The 20,146-nt window shown below is 55.1% G+C and overlaps 4 protein-coding genes across 4 annotated transcripts; 1 reads left to right on the top strand and 3 right to left on the bottom strand.

The window, feature by feature from the left end:
- Positions 1-1,328: 1,328 nt before the first annotated feature.
- On the bottom strand, positions 1,329-3,326 carry PG986_012880 (LIM domain-containing protein; the record flags this gene model as incomplete). Its single annotated transcript, XM_066849102.1, has 1 exon — positions 1,329-3,326. One exon carries the CDS (start codon positions 3,324-3,326, stop codon positions 1,329-1,331), a length of 1,998 nt encoding a protein of 665 aa, XP_066695798.1.
- A 6,445-nt stretch (positions 3,327-9,771) lies between these two features.
- Positions 9,772-10,892, bottom strand: PG986_012879 (glycerate dehydrogenase; the record flags this gene model as incomplete). The annotated part of the gene is made up of 2 exons (XM_066849101.1): positions 9,772-10,413; positions 10,464-10,892. The coding sequence occupies 2 exons, from the start codon at positions 10,890-10,892 to the stop codon at positions 9,772-9,774; spliced, it is 1,071 nt and encodes a 356-aa protein (XP_066695797.1).
- Positions 10,893-12,133: 1,241 nt separating this feature from the next.
- On the bottom strand, positions 12,134-15,423 carry PG986_012878 (uncharacterized protein; the record flags this gene model as incomplete). Its single annotated transcript, XM_066849100.1, has 2 exons — positions 12,134-14,922; positions 15,123-15,423. 2 exons carry the CDS (start codon positions 15,421-15,423, stop codon positions 12,134-12,136), a joined length of 3,090 nt encoding a protein of 1,029 aa, XP_066695796.1.
- A 2,593-nt stretch (positions 15,424-18,016) lies between these two features.
- Positions 18,017-19,351, top strand: PG986_012877 (uncharacterized protein; the record flags this gene model as incomplete). Its single annotated transcript, XM_066849099.1, has 1 exon — positions 18,017-19,351. The coding sequence occupies one exon, from the start codon at positions 18,017-18,019 to the stop codon at positions 19,349-19,351; it is 1,335 nt and encodes a 444-aa protein (XP_066695795.1).
- Between the last annotated feature and the right edge of the window lie 795 nt (positions 19,352-20,146).

Below are 20,146 nucleotides of genomic sequence, written 5' to 3'. Positions count from 1 at the left end.
ACTGGAATACCACTCAAGCATCGATGAGCGATCCTCCCCTCCCCGTCCTGTTGGAACGTCCGGCTTTGGAGAGGGAGCTAGCGTTGCCAGTTGCCTCCCTCAACCCCGGTGTGGCCAGGACACGCGTTCCCCTGATTATTCCCTAATACACCCCCCACTAAGCCGGAATAATTTCGTATCTCTCACCTCCTAACCTCCCCTAAACTCCCTAAGCTCCCTACATTGCCTTGCCTCCGCGTCACGGTTGCTGGTCACATATCGCGGTGCAATACTTCGTATCATCTTTTGGGCGGGAAATAACATAATACAACTGTGCAACCTACTGGACATAGTACCAGTCACAAATGATTTGCGAAACACCTCAGCTCTTTCTTCCTAGCCCGACCGGTCGGTATGCAGGCATTTTCACACGTCGTGTACTCCGTAGATCACAGGCCACTCGCAGGTGGAGAAATTTCAAGTTTCGTTTCACGAAACAAGCCAAGGTATCATCCTCGATTCAATCCAATTTGTCCGCTCACTCACCACACGCATTGCCCATTACTGCACACATCACATTACGTAGTATCAAGACGGGAAGGTGTTATTTTAGGTATCGCATTATGTTATTGTTTTCTGTCTGTTACTAAACAGACATCTTTCTGATTCCGGGTATGATGCAAAAGTAGGTAGTAGGTAGTAGGTAGTAGGTAGTAGGTAGTCGGTAGTCGGTAGGTGGGCATCGTCTAAGGAGCCATCTCACTCAGCTCCCCCTCCAACTCCGCCCATCACTCCATCCCCAGGCCCGTCACCGTCATGGAGAAACCTGCCTCAATGCTGGGCGCGCTGCCAGGGCCCGCGCGCTCATATCTATGTATTCTGCACATAGCAGCAAATACAGCCTATCCAGCGCCAATAAATCCCAAGGTTGTCCATCATTCGTCTCGGGGACGGTCGCCCGTATCCTATCAACGCCCGTCCCAGAATCCCCGTGAGCCTCCACGAGGTCCCACGCCCACGCCGACCAAACCAAACCTTCCCGCTATGCAGGTAATATCATAAGCAACTAACAGTGAAGTGAAGCCTCGCAGTCAGGGGGTATGGCTCGAAAGCAGTGACTGGGTATATATAGAAAATGTATCCAACAGAACCACAAGTCTGTCCTGAGAACCCTTGATGGGTTCCCGCCAACATAGCAAAGAAAAATGCAAGCGCCCTGAGAGCGGGGGTATATTTGTAAATGTGCGGTAGAAATCGAATTCCGTCCGTGGACAAAAGAAATGCTCAGTTTCCGGCATCGGTCCGAGCCGGAATATTTTAGAACATGCCCAGGCGCGTCATGCGCTTGTTCATCCTGGGCATGCCGGGCATCCCACCAGTGGGAGGGGGCCCAAGTCGGTTGCCGCCGGGGGTCCGTAGCCGGGACGGCCGCCCATGCCCATACCCATAGGCGGTCGAGGTCCGCCACGGGGCGGGGGAGGTCCCATCATGCCTGGTCCCATCATGCCTGGTCCTCTGGGCGGTCGCGGCGGCGCCATTTGCGGTTTCGGCTGTACCCGCCTATACGCATCCCGTTCGCAGTATGCTTTCCCGTCAACTTCGAAGTACCCGTCTCGAAGTACTTGCCCACAGTCTCCGCATCGGAAGCACTTAGGGTGGTACTTCTGCGTCGTCGACTCGTCTTCCAGGTATTGTCCCTCGATGCCTATGCTGCAAGTGCCGCACAGTGAGCCGTTGAGTTTGTGGTAGTGGCGCTCGCAGTATGGCTGATCGTCGAGCACGTAGAACTCGGCTGACGTAAAAGGTCCCATGCATGTGGTGCAGACGAAACACGCCTTGTGGTACTTGCCCGTCAAGCGCCCATCGGCCGATGAAACGGACTTTCCAGTGATAGGAAGTCGGCAGGCCTTGCAGTTGCCACGCGAGCGGCCCTGCGACTGGGCTCTGTTGTGTAGCGGCTTAGGGGCCGGGCCGGGCGAGCGGCTGCGGTCCTCTGGGAACGGTGCCTGGGGCTGAGAGTACGATCGCTGGGGCTTGGATTGAGCGAATGGGGCCTGGGGCCGAGAGAACAGTTCTTCGGGTTGCGAATATGATGCTTCGGGTTGGGAATATGGTGCCTGGGGCTGGGAGTATGATGGCTCCCGTCTCGACGATGGTGGCGATCTGGGAGTTCTTGGTCGCTGGTTGCCCATGCTTTGCGAGGAAGCAGTTCGGAGGCTGTCAATACGTGGTCGGACGGCAGGAGCCGGGTTCCTCATATCGGATTGCGAGTCCGATCTTGCGGGAGGCATACGCATATCCCTGGGGTTCAACGAATCCATCGACGACTCAAGGTCTTTCATCAAGTCATCCAGGTCCTGCGTCCCCGAGTTTGCCCGCCGCGAGGCTGTCGACGAACGGGCCGGGCTCGTATTCGAACTTGCCATACTGGGCTGGCGTGAGTTATGGCTAAATCCCGAGTTGCTCGAAGATTGAGACACAGATGGGGAGTGGTACGGGTTGCCCGACCCATTGCCATCAGAGGGACTGAGCGAAGACGAAGGGTGCCGCCTCGTTTCTTGTGAACGGCCATATGAACCTCTCAAAGATGACTGCTGCGACGGCTCTCGTGAGTTATACGATGGTCTGTTCTGCCTGTCTCTTGACGCAGGCCGCTCCGGGTAGTCGGCCGCAGGTGCCGTAGGTGCACGAGCGAGTTCTGGGCGCGAGCCTGGTGCAGAAGGAACTCGACCAGGCGCATCGTAATCATCAGACCGTCTCTCGTTTGCTCTTGGGAAAGTCCCGGCCCTTTGGTTTCCTACCGGTCTCGGCTCGAACTCATCTCCTTGTCCCTGTTCCGACTGAGGGGGGCCAAATCCGCCATATCCGTTTTTGCGTGGCACGCGAGGCTTGTTGGACCCAAATGAAGTAGACGTGTTCGACCGTTCCAAGGGAGCCGGAGCCGCCAAACCCTCAATCTTTCGCTGCAGTAGGGTGGCAGGCTTCTGTGGGCTTGCCCCATATCCGCCGCCGTAAGTTTGCTCATTCTCATCTCCGAAGCCGCCGTAGCCACCAGGTCGGTTGCCCTGCGACGGTGAGTTTGCACCTGCAATTGCTGGGAAATATTCGTCGCCGCCGGTGCTGTTGGTCCTTCCCGTCGGCGTCTTGGGCGAGATGGTGCCGCGGCTACCTGTTGACACGCTGATTGGGGTTAATTGGTCAGGTTTATACGCCTGGTTGGCACTTTTCGTGTCTACCGTCGGCGGTGCTGCCGCTTTGCTTCCGGATCCAAAACCAAATACCCCCTTCATACTTGCAAACGCGCCGCCCAGCACGTCAGGCGCGGGCGTTGGTGGCGCTTGGGTCATTGTCAGCACAGAGCCGGAGAAGCGGCAAATACGGTTGGGAGGGGAGGAAACCAACCTTCAGCGGCAGGTGGTCCGCCACAGACGTGGTCGCCCATCATTGATATCTCGACTTCGTTCCCGCATTGGGAACATTTGATTGTCGGCATAAAAGCCGATTGCCTGGGTGCAGCCATTGCGGCTTCCAGTAGAGTTGTCGTCCAACTCGGGTGACGTGGTGGTGGGTATTCCTGTTGTGTTATGTCCTGTTTGGGATAATATGCAGCTCTCGGGGAGACTGTAAGCCGCTGGAGAGTTTGTTGTTATAGTTGTAGTTGTAGGTGGACAGAATCTGGTGAATTGTTTCCAGCCGGCTGAATGACCGCATACAATGTGTTTGTATAATCGAGGGCCAAGCAGCCGAGTTCCTTCTGAAACGTCGATCGGATAATCGTCGACGGGTGACAAGGGCTATGGGTCACGCGGGCTCCCTGATACTCAGGCGAAGAGACGGAGAGCCGGGGCGCTGCTATGGTTGTTATTCCCGAGCAAGCAATCCACCGAACTTTTCCAGGACTGTGTGGTCGTGGGAGAAACGGCCGGCAGGATGCAAGTGGCGCCCCCGTTTCAGGAATTAGTAGTACAGAAACCGGATAATCAGAAGCAAAGGGTAGCAAGGTAAAAGAGAGAGGAAAGAGAAGGAATACAGCTGGACGGAAGAATGAGTGTCGATAATTGTAAATGTAAAGGTCGGTGTGGGGAGGGTCTGTCGGTTCTGGTGTTGCGGCAAGTGTCTCGAAAGAGGGCCAGGGTAGGTAGGCCAGGGTAGGTTGGCGACGGAGCCCCCTGCTTCAACTCCCTTGTTCCTTGTCAAGAGAAATGCACGGATGACCGCTTCGAGCCCTGGGAGCCCCTGTCCCTGTCCCAATGGCACCTTGGCGGCTTTTCTCGTAATGCAAGGGGGTTCGAGACTGGAATAGGCAAAAGATCGATCAGTCCTGCTCCTCCTGCCAGGGCCCGGCTGTGATGAAATGGCTGCTGTTTGCATGTGTATCCGTACAGTACGGGAGCAAGTATGGAGATGGGTGGGCAGTGGTCTGGAACTCTGGGGTGCTTGTCTGTTATCCGAACGCTGGCTGGCATATAGGTATGGATAGGTATGGATGATGAAAGATGAGAAGACTTCCGTGGGAGCAAGCATCAACGTCAAATCCGATACTGCTGCATTACGAGCCGAGAGGCCTGAATGGGGAGTGGGCAGGATGGCGCAGACTATGCGATGTTGTTTGAAGAATCTCGGCAATTCAATTCAATAGGCATAAGAATAAAAGCAGAGCAGAACAGGCAACATGAAGTGAGCAAGGCAAAAAACACACACACACACACACACACACACACACACACAGCAGACAATCCAATGCCAGCAAGTCAACTTTGTCGCGTCTTCGTCGTCTTCCTCCTCTTTGTCTTGGACAAGTAGACCAGAATAACAATTTTTCATCCAGTCTTTTTTGAGATTTTCTCCACCCTTTGTGTGTTCTTGTCGTCAATGGCTCAATGGCAGCCGGATCATGCCATGCCAATACGTGCATACAGTGACTTACCTAGGTGACGAAGCCCAGGGCGCCATGTCTTTGGATTGATGCCAATGGCGGACGGGACGGGAGGGAAACAACAAAGGCACGCCACGGTTGCCTCGGGTGCGGTATTGCCGTACGAACTGTCGTCGTATTAGCAGCAGCAGTGGCAGTACCTAGTGGTTAAGCTGGGTAGCCAATATGCTGTTGACATTTGACCTGATACTATAGGTTACAATAGAGAGGCAATAGTCAATAGAGAGCGACCCCCCAATCCCCATCCCAGCTTGCGACCTTGACAGCAAGCAATTTTAGACGTTGGAGGGTACTTCTCCAAACAGGCTTAGCCCAGGTTGGAGCCCAGAGGGCGGCCAAGAAAAGGTGAGTCTTTTCTTGAAGAGGTAAAGTAGCACGGGTACCTTGCATTTTGGTCCGGGTCCAGGGACTGGTCCAGGTGAAGGGAATGGGGATGCTCGAACCTGATGGTGGGTTGTCCGCCGATGGGAGCGCTAAGATGTAAGTAACCTACTGGCTGGCGGCAGGCGGCTTGTGCTGGGCTTCGCTGGAACGAAGCGGCTTCATTTGAATTATGAACCCTTTCTCGACAGGAATTTGTTTCGGCCCATTTACGGGCGTCGCATACCATTGGCTCTGGGCCGTCGCGCTTGTGGCTGACTGATATCGAAAGAATGGGAGATTTGGAGATTCCCTTTTCTTTTTCTTGTTCTTTTTCTTTTTTTCTTTCCTCCCCGGTGGCCTCACGTGTTCATATTCGAGCTGGATGGGTCAATTTCCCAATGCAGATTTGATGCGTGCGCCAATGCAATGCAGCCTTTCCATGTCGAGAAGGTGGTGGTCGTAAGGGTGGTGTCGTGTCGTCACTTGCGTGTATCAGCCTCGGATCGAAAAACTGTCAGCTCGTCTCCCCGGCGACGTTCGTCTCTTGTTCATGACTGGCTTGCATTTGGTGCCCGAACGTCGATATGGAAGTATTGATATATACAGTGTGCAATGGCACGTCATACCAAGTTTTACTATTTGGAGTCGCTGCCCAGCTGCAGGTGTCTGCCCAACTCCAATTCCGATGAAACCAGCAAGCAGCAGCAGCAGCAGCAGCAGCAGCAGCAGCACTGCGGCCGTGATAAAAAGAAGGCGGTTGTGACTAAACAGGACACGGGACCAGTCCGGGCTAGGCCTGAAGCGACCGACACCGTTGGCCCAGGCAGAGATATTAGTACAGAAGCTACCATGGCCCATGGCCCATGGGAGATTGACGGGGGCTCCATGATATGATATGCGATGCTAGTGGGGATCGACTATGGTTCGCAGCGTGTTCTTCATCTCCCCGAGCCAGACCCAAAGATGGGCTTGTCGTGGCTATTGGCCGATTGCCATTCCCTCTCATTCAACCAGCTGGTGAGGCCTTATAAGACTAGATAGACAGACGCCGGGCCCAAACCGGTTTCCTTCCATCGCCCCCTTCTCGACCTTCTCGAACACCCCGAATCAGCCTATTGTCGGGACACAAGGGCTGCCCAGAGCCCCGAGCCTAATATAAGGCTCTACTCTATATGACGCAAGCCTAAGATATCCGCTTGCATGGTGGGATTTGGGATGGGAGCTCCATTTTCATTCTTTGACGAAACATTCGGCGGTCAAATGGACGGATGGCGGCCTTTCACGTTCCCACTTTGCCGGCGCAGTGGGCTTTTTTTCAATGCACAGTCTGGCAGTCCTGGCGAGTCCTGGCAGTCCCCTCGACTCCTCCCCGCCCGAGACGTTTCCATTTGTTTATGCGCTATGCTATATGTAGGTACATGTTATGTAGCCGGTACCCGGTTCGCTGTACGAGTTAGGTAGTCCTACGGGAAAATATGAGAAGATGATGATGATGCCTTGGAGAGAGGATGGATCAGTTGCCGGATGCGGCAGGGGTGGATATCAGGCGGCTCTTGGGAAGAAGGAAGAAGCTGTAACATGTACTGCTAACTTTAGCAGGGCGAAGGCGGCGGACAAATGCTTGCCGTCTATTGGTGTGGGATCGTATGACCGCCTCGGGTACACACTCCAGCAGACTTGGCCTGTTATGAAACAAGGCCGACTGGTGTTGCAATGGCTAGAGAGCACTTGTGTCTCATGGCTGTCTGTGAGGCTTGATTCGCTGCTCCGGAATTGAAGAATCTTGGATATCCATCCTGTGCGAGATCCGAAAAATGTTGCGACCGACTCCAATGCCACACCAATGCCCACCGTAGCGTCGGGGATAATTGACATAAGCCGAAATGAAATGACAGGCTGTGACTGCAACTGTCGACTCTGGCTGAAATGGGCCTTATTTCGACTGGACCGCCCGAAGCCGCCCGGCAGAGAAAGCGATTGAAGTCGGCAGAGCATCACATCAGTAATCACATCATCCGCGCTGACCGTGCCGATCAGGCTGCACGGGGGCCAAGCCAAGGAGAAAAGCTACAGCCAACGATCAACGATGCGCAGGTCCTCTCCTATCTCCTTGCATGGGGGAAATGAAGCTCGATGAGGATGACCAACAGAACCCCCTCCAAGTCCTGCCGTGAACTCCTCTCTCTCTCCTCTCTTGGCGCACGACTAACCCAATCTGCCAATTCGCCCCCAACCTGCCCGTTATCTGAGCAGGAGGAGCAGGAGGAGCAATAGAGTAAGTCGCTGACCGGATGCGGTGTTGATGGACGACCCCAGAGCTAATGTCCAATGATCACCACGCCCCGGTCCACACAGTCCACGGGCCAACATGAGGTTCATGAAAAGGCCTTCGCGATAATGATCTGCGAGATCTGGACAAGCATCACAAGTTAATTGAGGGCGATCCCTCATTTTGGCCCACCGCCTTTTAAGGTGCGATGTGCGTTCTTTAAGATAACAACCTACTTTACACACTTGCTGATTCCCACGTGCATGCTCGTGTGCATGCCGGCAGCACATCTGGGTGGCGCGAACTATTCAGCGGCTTTGTTGCCGATGCCGGAATCCAGGGTCTCGCTATAGCCAGCCACGGCGTATCGCCTGGGATACCCTTCAGCGTGTCTGTGCCCATCCGCGCCGTTGCTGTCTGTCATCTTGGATTCTAGGGCCAAAGGGTCTTCCTTGGCTCGTGATCCAGGGATCCCTTCACAAGACAGCTTTCCCATATTTGCCGGCGCTACGCGAAACACGCCCACTTCAACAGCCGCCGTGCTAGTCATTTCTTTTCTCTGATCCAATGCAATCCCACGGCAGCAGCGTCTCATATTACTCAATCAAATACCCGGCGCGTCCAATGCGATGACGTAGCGGCACACTGGGCGGTCTACATTACATATCTGCGATGGAGCCACTCCTCCAGATAAAGCGGCAAGCCCAATCATGAGCGCTCACAGCCAGGTGGCTCTCGAGTGTCTCACCGAGCTCCCGAAGTTGCCCTCATGTTAGTATGTACACTGTAAACCCCGCAGGCTCGAGGCAGGTTGCGTAGGGAAACGCTTGCATTTCAAGATGCGTTGCTTGCGTGATAGGTTGGCAAAACATGAGTTGTTGTTGTCTTCGCTGGAGATCCTCTTCAGTCTGCACGGCAGCCCCCCCTGCGTGGGCAAGAAGGCCCGATGAGGAGAATGTGATTCCCCAAAGATGCCAGATTCTTCACCCGGGATGTTTTCTGAACATTTCATGGATCGCGTCATAGGCCAGGTTGGTGGAAGCTGCCAAACCATGGTGCATGGCGGTGAAATAGGACCCAAATGTACGTGAATGTGAATACTGGCCCACCAGTCAAAAAGGAGTATTACATCGTCACACTTTCGTGTCCAACAATTATCCTAGCAATATGCAATCACATATCACTGCCCTTCACCTCATCAAACAGGTTAAGGAGTCTATTCATACATTAAGTTCACATATTCCCCTAGTTGCTTGGAAAATTTCTTCGATCTCTTATTGGCGACACGGCCTCTGGACTCTGTCGGGCTTGGATCTGAGACAACCGCATCGAGAGAAGAGTAGTAAATCACAAGGCGGCAGGCCTTTACCGGTTCTTCTCCAGCTTGATTGTTACTACGTATAGCGATGTTCATCCTTCCGTCTCATGAAACATTCTACCGAGTGTGATCATCGTAAGCACCGCCCAAACCGCTCGATCCAGAGAGTTTAACTGCGTGCATCGATCGAGGCGCAGTCCACTTCGTCAGGGTGTCTGCGTAATCACGGACGCCTATCATGCCCCTGACTGTTGATGCTCCTCCAGGGGCTGAGATATAAAGATCGGCCTGTTCATTGCCCGGGGGGAGGGGGGCGTTCGGGAAGTTTCCAAAGATTTCGTTCGACTGGGTCGTGAATCTGGACGAAGCTTGGAAGCGATAATGCGCCATGGAATTTCTCGAAGAATCTAGGCTCCCCCAAGGTTGTATCGACAATGGCCACCCAATGTTGTCTCTTGGTATCTACCAAAGTAAGAACGGGTTCGAAAATATAGTCGTTTCCTTGCGGCTGTGTATTGTGTATACCTTTTCAAAAAGAAGGGGGCAATTCTTGTCATCCGTGACTTGAGTTTAAGCTATTTAGGTATTCCACTGTCCCTCGTGTCCAAACCGCCTTGAAGCCTGTGATGTATTATCACGGGGCCATATAGAAACAAGGACCAGATTCCGATCAACACGAGGTATGTCCAAGACCGAGCCACATGTAACAAAGGGTAGGAACACATTTTGTTGTGCATGACACTTTGATGACATGAATTCTTAGATCTGTCCTACATGATTCCAAGTTAACCCCTGGCCCCCTATCTCAAACCCCGCATCAAGCCAGACAGACCTCACCACCTCACCATCTATCTGCACTCTACAGCATCGAAAGGTGGTCGGTCCCCTCATCCCCATACCGCCCGCTCACAGCACCGTATTAGTCCCCCTCCCGTCCAACCAGCTAAACACATTCTCCACCGTCATGTCGTTATAATTCCGATTCGTATCCTCCGCGCACCAAGCCACGTGCGGCGTCGTGATCAGATTCAGATCCCTCAGCGACTCATCATCATCATCGTCATCATCCCCCGGCAGCAGCAGCGGCGTCCCCGTCTCCGGCCCCGCCGGCTCCCGCGCGTACACGTCCGTCGCCGCGCCCGCGATGGACCGGCGCCGGAGCGCCTCGACCAGGGCCCGCTCGTCCACGATCCCCCCGCGCGCCACGTTGACCAGCACGGCGTGCTGCGGCATCGCCTCGAGCTCCGCGGCGCCGATCAGGTTCTCCGTCGACGGCAGCCGGGGGAGGCACAGCACCAGGACGGACGCGGCGCGGAGCACGGTATCGAAGGGCACCCTGGCCTCTTCTTCGCCTGCTTCTTGCTTGGTGGTGGCGGCAGCGTCACCCTTCCGGCCAGACACCATAACCCGCATCCCCAAGGCCCCGAATAGCCTCGCCACCTTCTTGCCCACGGCGCCATACCCTACGATCCCCACGATCTCATGCGCACTAGTCCGCGGCATCTTCCCATCCGGCCCGTTAAGCGTATGCAGCAGCCTAGGCCCCTGCTCCGGATCCGTCCAGACCCCCTTTGGGTTCGCGAATGCGCCAGCACCACACTGCGGCGCGCCGCAAAGTAGAGCGCCAACGCATGCTCCGCGACCGAGTCGGCGTTGGCGTGCGGCGTGTTGGCGACGTGGATGCCGCGGCGGCGGCAGGCCTCGAGGTCGATGTTGTCGGTGCCCGAGGCCACGACGGCGATCATGCGCAGGTGCGGGCACACCTCCGCGCTCAGCAGCGCCGCGTCGAGCTGCAGCACCGACAGCAGCACGATGCTGGCATCGCGGATGCGCTCCGCCACCTGGCTGCGGTCCGTCAGGGGGTAGGCCGTCAGAGTGTGGGTGTGGCCCTCGGGGAAGCGGAAGGCCGACGGCAGGGGGACCCAGAACGTCTCCAGGGAGACAATGTTGTGGTGGGTTTCCGAAGGGGTCGGGAGTGAACCGGCCGTCGCCGCCGCCACCGGCTGCTGCTGGGCTGGGCTCTCCATTTTCCGTCGATGAGATAGGGCTCGCCTTTGGATGGGACAGTGTCTAGTGAGTGGGACACTTCGTGGAAGTGAATTGGGTCTCTGCCAGATACTGCTTTTCCGATCCCAAAATTGCCAAACTCGGAGCGACGTTGTCTCGAGAGTGTTCAAGATTTGGACAGGTCTCATTTGCTATCTCAAGCGCCGAGTCTGTATTTGCTCATGGACTTGAGTGGTTATTGAGTAAATTCTCTAGTAGTGGCAAACGACCTGGCCACTCACTCACTAGTGGGTATCTCGGAAGGCCTGAACAGAAGGAACCCTTCGCAAAGCACAATAGCGATTATATCAATGAATGCTTCTTTGAAGCGTAGAAGCATTGATAAACTAGAGCGACCGGAAGTCAAATAGTGCCTCTTTGCCGTGGCCGACTCCGGCGACAAGGAGGGTCGGTGCCGCGCCCTGCATATGGCATGCTATACGCTGAGTGGGGTCGGGGATGCAGCCGAGGCCAATATAGTGTGCATGTACTTCCTACATACTTGCATGCAGTTATGTTATTGGCTTCCAAGTTAGGCACACATCATCTTACAGGAGGAGTGCCGTCCAGCGGAAAATACGCAACCAAAACCAAAGGACAGGCCAGCCCAGCTCGCACGGTTTGGACAAGAGGCCGGCTCTACACAATCACGGGGGAGAAGAAGACCTTGCAACTGCACTACCAACGAAATTCATTGTTGTCGGTATCATCCTATTTCATATGCTGGCTCCATCAGCAAACCCTGAAACCAATCCCTGGTATAGCCACATGAGTACAGTGCGTGAAAACGCAAACGCAACGAGAGCCGTGAAGCCTCTCCCTCGCTCTCTCCAAGCCACTCCTTGGAAGAGAAAAGGAAAAGATTACCGTAATAGGAAAATGTCGAGTGGGTTTTCTTAAAATCGTACAACGTGCAGATGTTCCTTTTTTTTCCTCTTCGCCTTCCCTTTTCGTTCTCAACTCCATATCGAAAACGAAGGGCCAACCACCAGCCTCAGTATTGATTCCGGAAGAGCAGACAAAAAGGCATAATGAGAAACTTTTCATGACCATTTCCATGCAAGCCCATGTCAAGCCAACGAAAAGACGCAGATATCCATTGATTTCCTTGTCAGAAACGAGAGGTTGTTTGCTGCCTCTTTCCCCGCGAGGTCAGTCGAAATTAGTCGCGTAATTATTCGTCGTCTTCGCAGGAACCATGCGAAGATCATTTTGCGGGCCACTAGTAGTTGTTACCCCAGCCCTGCTGGCCCTGGCTTCTGCCGTAAGCGCCAAATCCGCCATAGCCGCCGTAGCCGCCATATGGGTTGTTTCCATGGCCTTGGCCACCAGCACCACCGAGGCCGTAGCCGCTACCGCCGGTCTGGTTGCTGTGGACATTGTGACCACCACCGAGGTGGCTGGGATAGCCACCGTAGCCGCCCATGCCTTGAGCCCCGGATTGAGGGGGCGGGAGACCTGACTGACCAGGGGTGTTGTTCGTGGCCGAGCCGGGGCGAGCAGCCGCAGCGAGGGATGGGCTGGGACCACCAGCGACCTTGGCTTCGCCGTAGGGCTTCAGGTCATCATTGACTGAACCTGCTTGGGCACCCGGACCGTTGTAAGACTGGCCACCCTGAGACTGGTAAGATGACCCAGCACGACCGAATGCATCATGAGCACCGCCGAAACCAGCGCTGCCCATACCTTGGGCAGCGGACTGGGCAGATCCAGCTCGGCCATAGCTGTCGATGGTAGAGCCAAGACCGCTATCGCGACCTGCCAGAGAAGACTGACCAAAGCCACTAGTGGCAGGCGATGAGTCGTAGGGACCTCCGTGAGACATTCCGTAGTGGCTGGGGTTGCCGTAGACGTTACCCTTTCCGTAAGGGCCGGCACCATATGCACCCTGGCCATAACCGCCTCCATAAGAAGAGTTCATGTATTGGGCGTAAAATGGGCTCGAGTAGTAAGGATGTCCATAGGGGTACGGGTTAGCAGAGGGCTGCTGCTGGTGCAGGTTGGACTGGGGGCCATTGTTCTGACCGCCCTGCTGGGGCGCCTGAGGTTGAGCCTGGACAGTAGCAGGGTTCGGTGTGTTGTGGCCACTGTTGTGAGCATCACCTGCAGCCGCGGCGCCGTATCTAGACTGCTGGGTCGCGCTCTGCGGGTACTGACTCAAGTTATCGGCGCTTTGCGCGGTGGCGTTGTAGCCAGCGAAAGGTCGGCCTTGCGAGCTGGGACCTTCGTTGTGGCCCTGAGCACCTTGGTGCTGACTGTGCTGCCCATAGTAGTTGTTGTACGAACCTCGGCCGTACTGTTCAGCAGTGTAGTAAGAAGTGTAGTCGTTGGGGGCGGAGCTGAAAGCGCCAGCAGCGCTGGCTTGGGCGGGCGCCTGGGATGCGGGTGTGTAGGCGCTGTCGTAAACTCCCGGGGCGGTGGTTACAGGGGGCTGACCAAACGAGTCGAATGGCTGCTTGGGAGGGAATGCGGGTTGGTCATGGGTGTTGGCATGTCCGAATCGACCAAATTGTTGGGCGGCCGCAGGAGCAAGCGGAGCTGAGTCCATGTTAGTCAAGATGATGGTGGGTTGTGCAAATTGAGGGTATTGCGACATACGTTGAGCAGCCGCGGCAGCGGCAGGGCCAGTAGGGGGTGCTACAGGCATCGCTGATGAAGACATATTAGTATACGGTACCTGTGTAGGGAGTAAATGAAAAGGCACTATACCAGCAGCACCAGAGGCTTGCGGCAGAGGGCCGGTAGGCTTCGGGCCGGGAGCAGAGGGGAAAGCTTCCGGCACCGCAGCAGGCTGAGTAACAGGAGGAAGTGCGGCACGCGGCTGGATGGGGGAGTCAGAGGGCGGTTGGGCTCTAGTCTCGGCCTCTTCGCGATCTCCATCAATGTCATCTTCAGCTCCGTTCAAGCTGAAAGCACCAAACTGGACGGCGGCACGGTCCACCTCGCGGTTGCCAGGCATCCGCACAGCCTCCTCCTGCTCAAGAACGCGTCGCTGAAAGCTAGGCACACGAACGGGTCTCTCAGTAGCCTTGAGAGCAGTTGCGGCATATCCACTGGCGGCGGGGCGGGACTGCTGGTGCTGAGCTTGCGAGGCAGAAACCGGCGTAGCAGTAGCACTCTGTTGACCATGACGGGGATCCCACGAGTCCGCAGCTGTGCTGGCAACGGTATGTGTGGCGGGAGGGTTCGACTCGTCGGGCAGTTGTTCCAGGTTGCGTCTAGTGAGATCATCTTCAGGAGGCGGTAAGGCGACCTCGGGCTCGACAACCTTGGGTGCTTCAGGAACAGCTACGGGAATAGCAGGAACAGGCGCAGGCGCAGGCGCAGGCGCAGGTACAGGCGCAGGTACAGGTGCAGCCTGCTCAACCTTAGAAGTAGGCTCCTCGTGTGCCTCTTCAGCAGCCGGGGCTTCAGGCTCGGGCTCGGTAGGCTCTGACGAGGGCAAAGGCTCCAGGGAATCAGTAGGCTTGGGTGCCGGGGTCTCCTTGGGCTTGGCTGGCGCAGGCGCAGGTGCTGTCGACTTTCGGAGCATGCTGGCCCAGGTCATGGCAGCGGGGGCAGCTGCGGGAGCGGGCGAGGTAGTAGTGGAGGTAGAGGTAGGGGCGGGAGTGGTAGTGTCGGTTGTAGAAGAAGTAGTGTTGTTTGCAGTGGTGTCGGTAGTTGTGGTGCCCCAGCCAGTGGTTCCCCATTCATTCGCATTCGTGGTCGCGTCATCAGTAGAAGTAGTGTTGCCCCAACCTGAAGCCTCATCAGTTGGCACAGAAAGCTGTCCATCTTTGTTGCGTTGGCCATTGGTAGCGACGTGAGCAGTGGTGGCCCGACCACGTCCTCCGCCGCGCGCTCGCTCGCTTCCGCGTGCACCTCGACCTCCTCGTCCTCCATCGGCGCGACCGCCTCGCACAGGCCGGGCAATACCAGTCGATTCGGTAAGACAAACGGTAGCTGAATCTTTCGTCTTAGGCTTAGGAGCCTTCTTGGTCTTGGAGACCTCGCCCCATTGAGAGATAGTGCCTAGTGACGGAGAAGAGCATCAAGGTTAGCTTAAGTGAAATAGCGACAAGTGATTGTGACGGAGCCAGTAGCTTTGCATCAAGGTTGAGGAAGGGAAAGAAGAACAAGGGTGGGAAGAATGGGCAAAGAAGGGCATAATTGTTGTCAAAGGCGGTGCGGAACAGGTGAGGTGAGCAAGTAAGAATGGCGGGAGGACGAACCTTCTGAGATGCGTGTGGCCGTGAGCTCGACGTCACCATCTGTCTCCTTCAGTGCGTAGAGGATGTCGGCGTCTGACCAGTCGGGGAAGATGGCCTTGATCATGTCGAGCTTTTCGCCGTGTTGCTTTCGGAGCTGGCTCACGTCGCCGTCATCATCGAAGGAGCCTGTGTCTGCAGAGATTGACTTGTCGCCATTGGCTTTTCTGGTGCCTCCGCGACCGCCGAAACCTCCTCTGCCTCCGCGGCCACCTCCTCTGCCGCGGGAGGTGGGCGCTTGCGATCGAGCCTGTACCTCAGACATTGCGTGGTAGAATGTCTGGGGGGGTTCGATGTGTGTGTGAAGTGGTGTATGTGAAATGTGTGTTTTGGTGTGGAGACCGCAGAAAAAGAGGAAGGAGGAGAATTAGGTAAAAAACCCAAAAGTCCCTTGAAGGAAAGGGACTAGCGACGACGTGCACTGATGGAGATGGGCGACAATTCGTGGGTTTAGGAAGGGGGTCGGATGGTGTGAGTGAAGGATACAAAAATTCCAGCCTGGGGGGGATGAGAATTGATGGGATTAGAGTTCAGGTCGAGTGAGGGATTGACCTGAACGGATTTGATGGCTGCAGAACGACAGGTCGCCTGGGCGGGATGCTATTGCAGCAGTGCAGTGAGGAGCAGCAGCAGTGGCAGTAGCAGCAGCAGCAGCAGCAGCAGGCTAGGTACAGTAACAGGCAACGGTGCAGTGGTACCTAGTAGACAATCAATCAATCAATCAATCGCTTGACCAGAACTCCAGTCTGTCCAGCTCAGGCAACCGATTCTATTGGCCCGGTGAATACAAGAACAAATCCCTAGGCCTAACCTGACCAGTAGACGAACGAGGCAAGGCTTAAAACTTCAATCAATCAATACTTGAGTAGCAGGTGGGTGCAGGTGGTTTTTAGATCCAGTCGAACATTGAACCCAGTTGGCTGGTTCATGTATCCGTACATTGATAGTACGGCTCTCCCTCTGAACGTCCCAATCGTTCCCCTTAGGTAGGCAGTAGGCAGTAGGCGGTAGGCGGTAGGCGGGGACCAGTGGCCAATTGCTGCGGGTGGGTGTAAATGCCTGGCGGGCAGTTTGGTTTTTTGAGGCTGACAGCACCCCCAAGTCACAGTCTTGGCCGACCCCGGCTCATGGGCTCTTGGGGTCTAATAATAAACGAAAAGGCACAGCTGAATAAGAAGAATGGCATGTTAATCCTGTCTTGTATCACTCTACACAAGATCACCCTCCAGGGAAAAAAGGGCAACAGGCGAAAATAACAGCAATAACACGGCAAATATGCCCACACCAGCTGCATGCGGCCGGTTGCCTGAGTACATCCTTCCATCACCATGGAGGTAGGAGGGAGGTACTTTATGTAGAGTGGGATTTATTATGTATACCTACCTCCAGTCCCCTAGCTACCGCCCCTCCCACTGTACTTGTAGCCATGCCATGTCTCGTGACCTTGGAATGCCATGTCCAAAATGCACCAATGACGCAAGTGTTGTACGTTTTTCCATCTCCAGTCATCCATCTGGTTGATACGCCTGCTGTATTAGAACCACACGAGCAGTCCAGGTCGGTGAAACCTATGTCCCTTTTACCGATGGATGCAAAGCAGTTGCGACCAATGCGCAGTGCATGGAATCGAATGCTGTGCAAAAGTTTGCAGTATGACCGTTGCCAACGTGACGATTGTCGTGCCCGTCGTCACCCTTCAAGTGTAGCTCTGGCAGTAGCACTGTCTCTGCTGGCTGGCCAATCAAAGGAGCTGTGGCCCTCGGCAATCCCAGGGCATGCTCATGCACTCCACCCTGGCAGTGGTAGATCTTGGTTGGGCCGTGTCTCCTGTCTACAGCCAGCCTACCTGCCAGCCTACCGTACCTGGCAGCTGAGGCCAAGCAAGCCTCAGTCGGCCCCTTCGTCAGGCTACATACAGGAGGTCAATCGGATGCGCAGTGTACTTATGGTAACGAAGGATACAACGTCTGCTCCGAACGAAAGGCAACCCCGCAGCCCAGCCAATACAGAATTCTCCCGTGCACCATTATGGGTTTAGCAGAGGGATAAAATGGACGGGTTGACATGAATCGTGACTAAGAAAGTGCACATCCCATCCAGCTGTCAAGCTAGGAATTGCAAGTCAGTCAAAACAGGGACTCCCAAGACCGGATCCAGAAAACACCTCAAAGGCCCACAGGCGTTGGAGCTACCAGAGCACGCACTGTCAGTCAACGTATTCGAATGCAAAGCAAAGCATGATGTGTGAGGATCACACTGTGAGACTAAAGTGATCAGTTACCTGCTGATCTGGCAGTCTGGGGACCGGACAGCTCTTGAAGCATCGAATGGAATCCCCACTTTGGCCCAGCGTTATTCATTATTCTTGGACTCAATTACATTACATGACAGGGTCCGGAGCTGGAAGCTCAGGTGCCCCCACCAAGTAGCGGAACGGATCATCTCACGCCGAGACGGTCCCCCAGACGTCAGATGCCTGATGCTCCAAAGTCTTGGCATTCTGGCGACCATTGGATAAGGTTCGTGTGGAGACATGGAACAACAGCCCACCAAGGCGCCGGCCGGCTTCAATTGACATCGTGAACGACCGATCAGAATCACTGCGTTGAGGTATGGGTGTAACAACCACACTCCTCCTCCCTAAAAACCACAGCCTCCGACTCTAGATTCATATAAGCCACCCGAACAATTCGTTTGTCTCCCGTCAGCATTTCCAACGAACTTAGTCCGCTCCACCGCTCCATGTCCATGTCCAACTCCATCTCGCCGTAGCGTAGCCGCGAAACCGCCGACGGACCGCAGTATATAAGTAGTAGCAGCAGTAGCAGTGGTCATCTCTGCTGCCAACATCCTCCGTCATGGTCGCCCCTACCACCCAACTCAACTCCCTCAAGAAGGGCTTGCTCCCCCGGATTCACCAGCCCCTGCCGCTGAACCAACGCGAGTCGCAACAGCTGCTCAACTCCATCACGTCCTCCTTCCGGAAGCACCTCGACCAAGAACACCCATGGCAATCCTCGTCGTCGTCCCAAGAGGCGGCCACCGTCCCGCCGTCGGCGCCCATCTCCAAGCGGCTGGAGAAAGCCGTGCTCTCCAACAAAGAGCTATCCAGTAACCACCAGCCTGGCCAACTACGACCGACCGATTACCACTTGGACAACATCTTGTCTAACCCCTTGTTCGCGAAGCCGCAACGGGTAGGGACGGGCGCGGGATGTCAGCAGATATCATTACACTCGGAGCCGCTGCCGACCGACGTCCAGGCCGATGTCCAGAAGGAGCTCTACATCTTCGATTCGGCCTCGTCGCGGGGCATGATGACGGCGCAAAGAGCCGCCGGCTTCCTCGCCTCCGTCTCCCGGATCATCAACTCCCAGTCCGTCCTGGCGCTCGAGAAGCGCGTACGCCTGGGCGATACGGGCGCCGGCCTGAAAGTCGTGCAATGGCTTCGCTCTTCGGGTCTTGACCACAACCTCGAGTTCCTCCACAACCCCGTCTTGATAAAACACCTGGCGCCCTTCTTGTACGCCGAGGGTCTGGAGGAAGTGATATGGACCTGGTTGTCGCGTCTCGGCGCGCGTATTGTGGCCTCGCCCGAAGACAAGGAAACGCAGCAAGCTATCGCCAACATCATACCGTATATCATCAAGCTGGATGAAAGCAAACTCGGTCTAACCAGGGCCCTCGATGAGAGCTACTCGGCTTTCCTGCGCATGCACCAAACACTGGAGTCCAAGAACCGCCACATGGAAAGGGTGGTGAAGAACAGCTGGGCCAGGCTGTCATGGACCTCGACGGTAGATGCCTCGCAGAGGCCGAGGCCTTCTGTCCCGCTTTTCGAGATGTTCACGGACATTGGGAGACCTTGGGGCAAGCAGTTGGACATTGCACATTTGGAACTGCACCATCCGACCTCCCCCGACCATACCTCGGCAGTCAAGTACCTCCACGATGATGGCAAGATCGCATCGGTGGCGAAGCAAGTGAGCCAGGCTAAATCGGATAGGCTGTCCCGGAGGATGGTGAGTTTGGGGACAGATACCGTGCAGCGGCTGAACCAGGTCGGGCAGAGGGACGAGGCATCATGGGTGAGCGAACTGATGTCCCGCACCTTTTTCGCTTGGAATAGTGTATTACGGCAGGAAGAACGCGATGCGCTTGCAGACTCGCACGGAGCTTCCTTGGCTGTATGATGAGTTTGGGGGAATTACGGCGTTGGACATACGACCGCTGGGGGTCAAGTCAATGAATTTGAAAGATATCAATCGGGATGAACGGCGTTGGGGTTATTATGGCGACTCTGTTGCAAATAGCAGGCCTTTTATACTGCATTCTGCTTCTTCATGTGAGCCACGATAGTCAAGTCTTCGGATATCCATAACTTGAAATGAAGACTCTAGATAACCAGATCCTCCTGTAACGTGTGAGGTAGACTCTACATTGGCAATGAACAGAAGCATGAGTAGCAAAGGGAGGTATTACCTATGAACTCCGTACATGACATCGTCCAGTTCATTTGTATGCAACTATTCTTTCCTTGAATCGGCGGTGTCTCCAGGCTCAAAACCGGATGACTTATCGTCACTGTTGCCAGCTCACAATCACTTACAAGCCTGGAATTCCCAGAAGCTATAATACAAGTTAAAGTCCTCTGATGAACCTGAACCAAGTCTAGAACAAAACAGTGGTATTGCATTAACCCTATGAAGGAGATCCCATATCCATGTATGCAACGCCGGCAACTTGTCGTGCCTGCAAAAGCTATCAAGTCAAAACTATAACGGACGGGAGCCTCAACACTACACCATCGTCGACGGCAGTGTCCAAAGGATGCTCCCACAATACAACCAGAAGCAAGCAAATCCCCCCTCCTGTGCAAATGATATCACTCGAATCTCTGATTTTGTTTCTTTTTGCCCATCCTCGCTACGCCAACCCAAAAAGGATATATAATCCGGCAAAGGGGGGTTCATTAGGTTACTATACAC

Source organism: Apiospora aurea (assembly GCF_038362705.1).
Source record: "Apiospora aurea strain CBS 24483 chromosome Unknown utg000008l_segment0_segment0, whole genome shotgun sequence".
NCBI classification, from domain to species: Eukaryota; Fungi; Ascomycota; class Sordariomycetes; order Amphisphaeriales; family Apiosporaceae; genus Apiospora; species Apiospora aurea.
The sequence above is the reverse complement of the archived record's forward strand: the minus strand, read 5'-3'. Positions and strand labels throughout refer to the sequence as shown.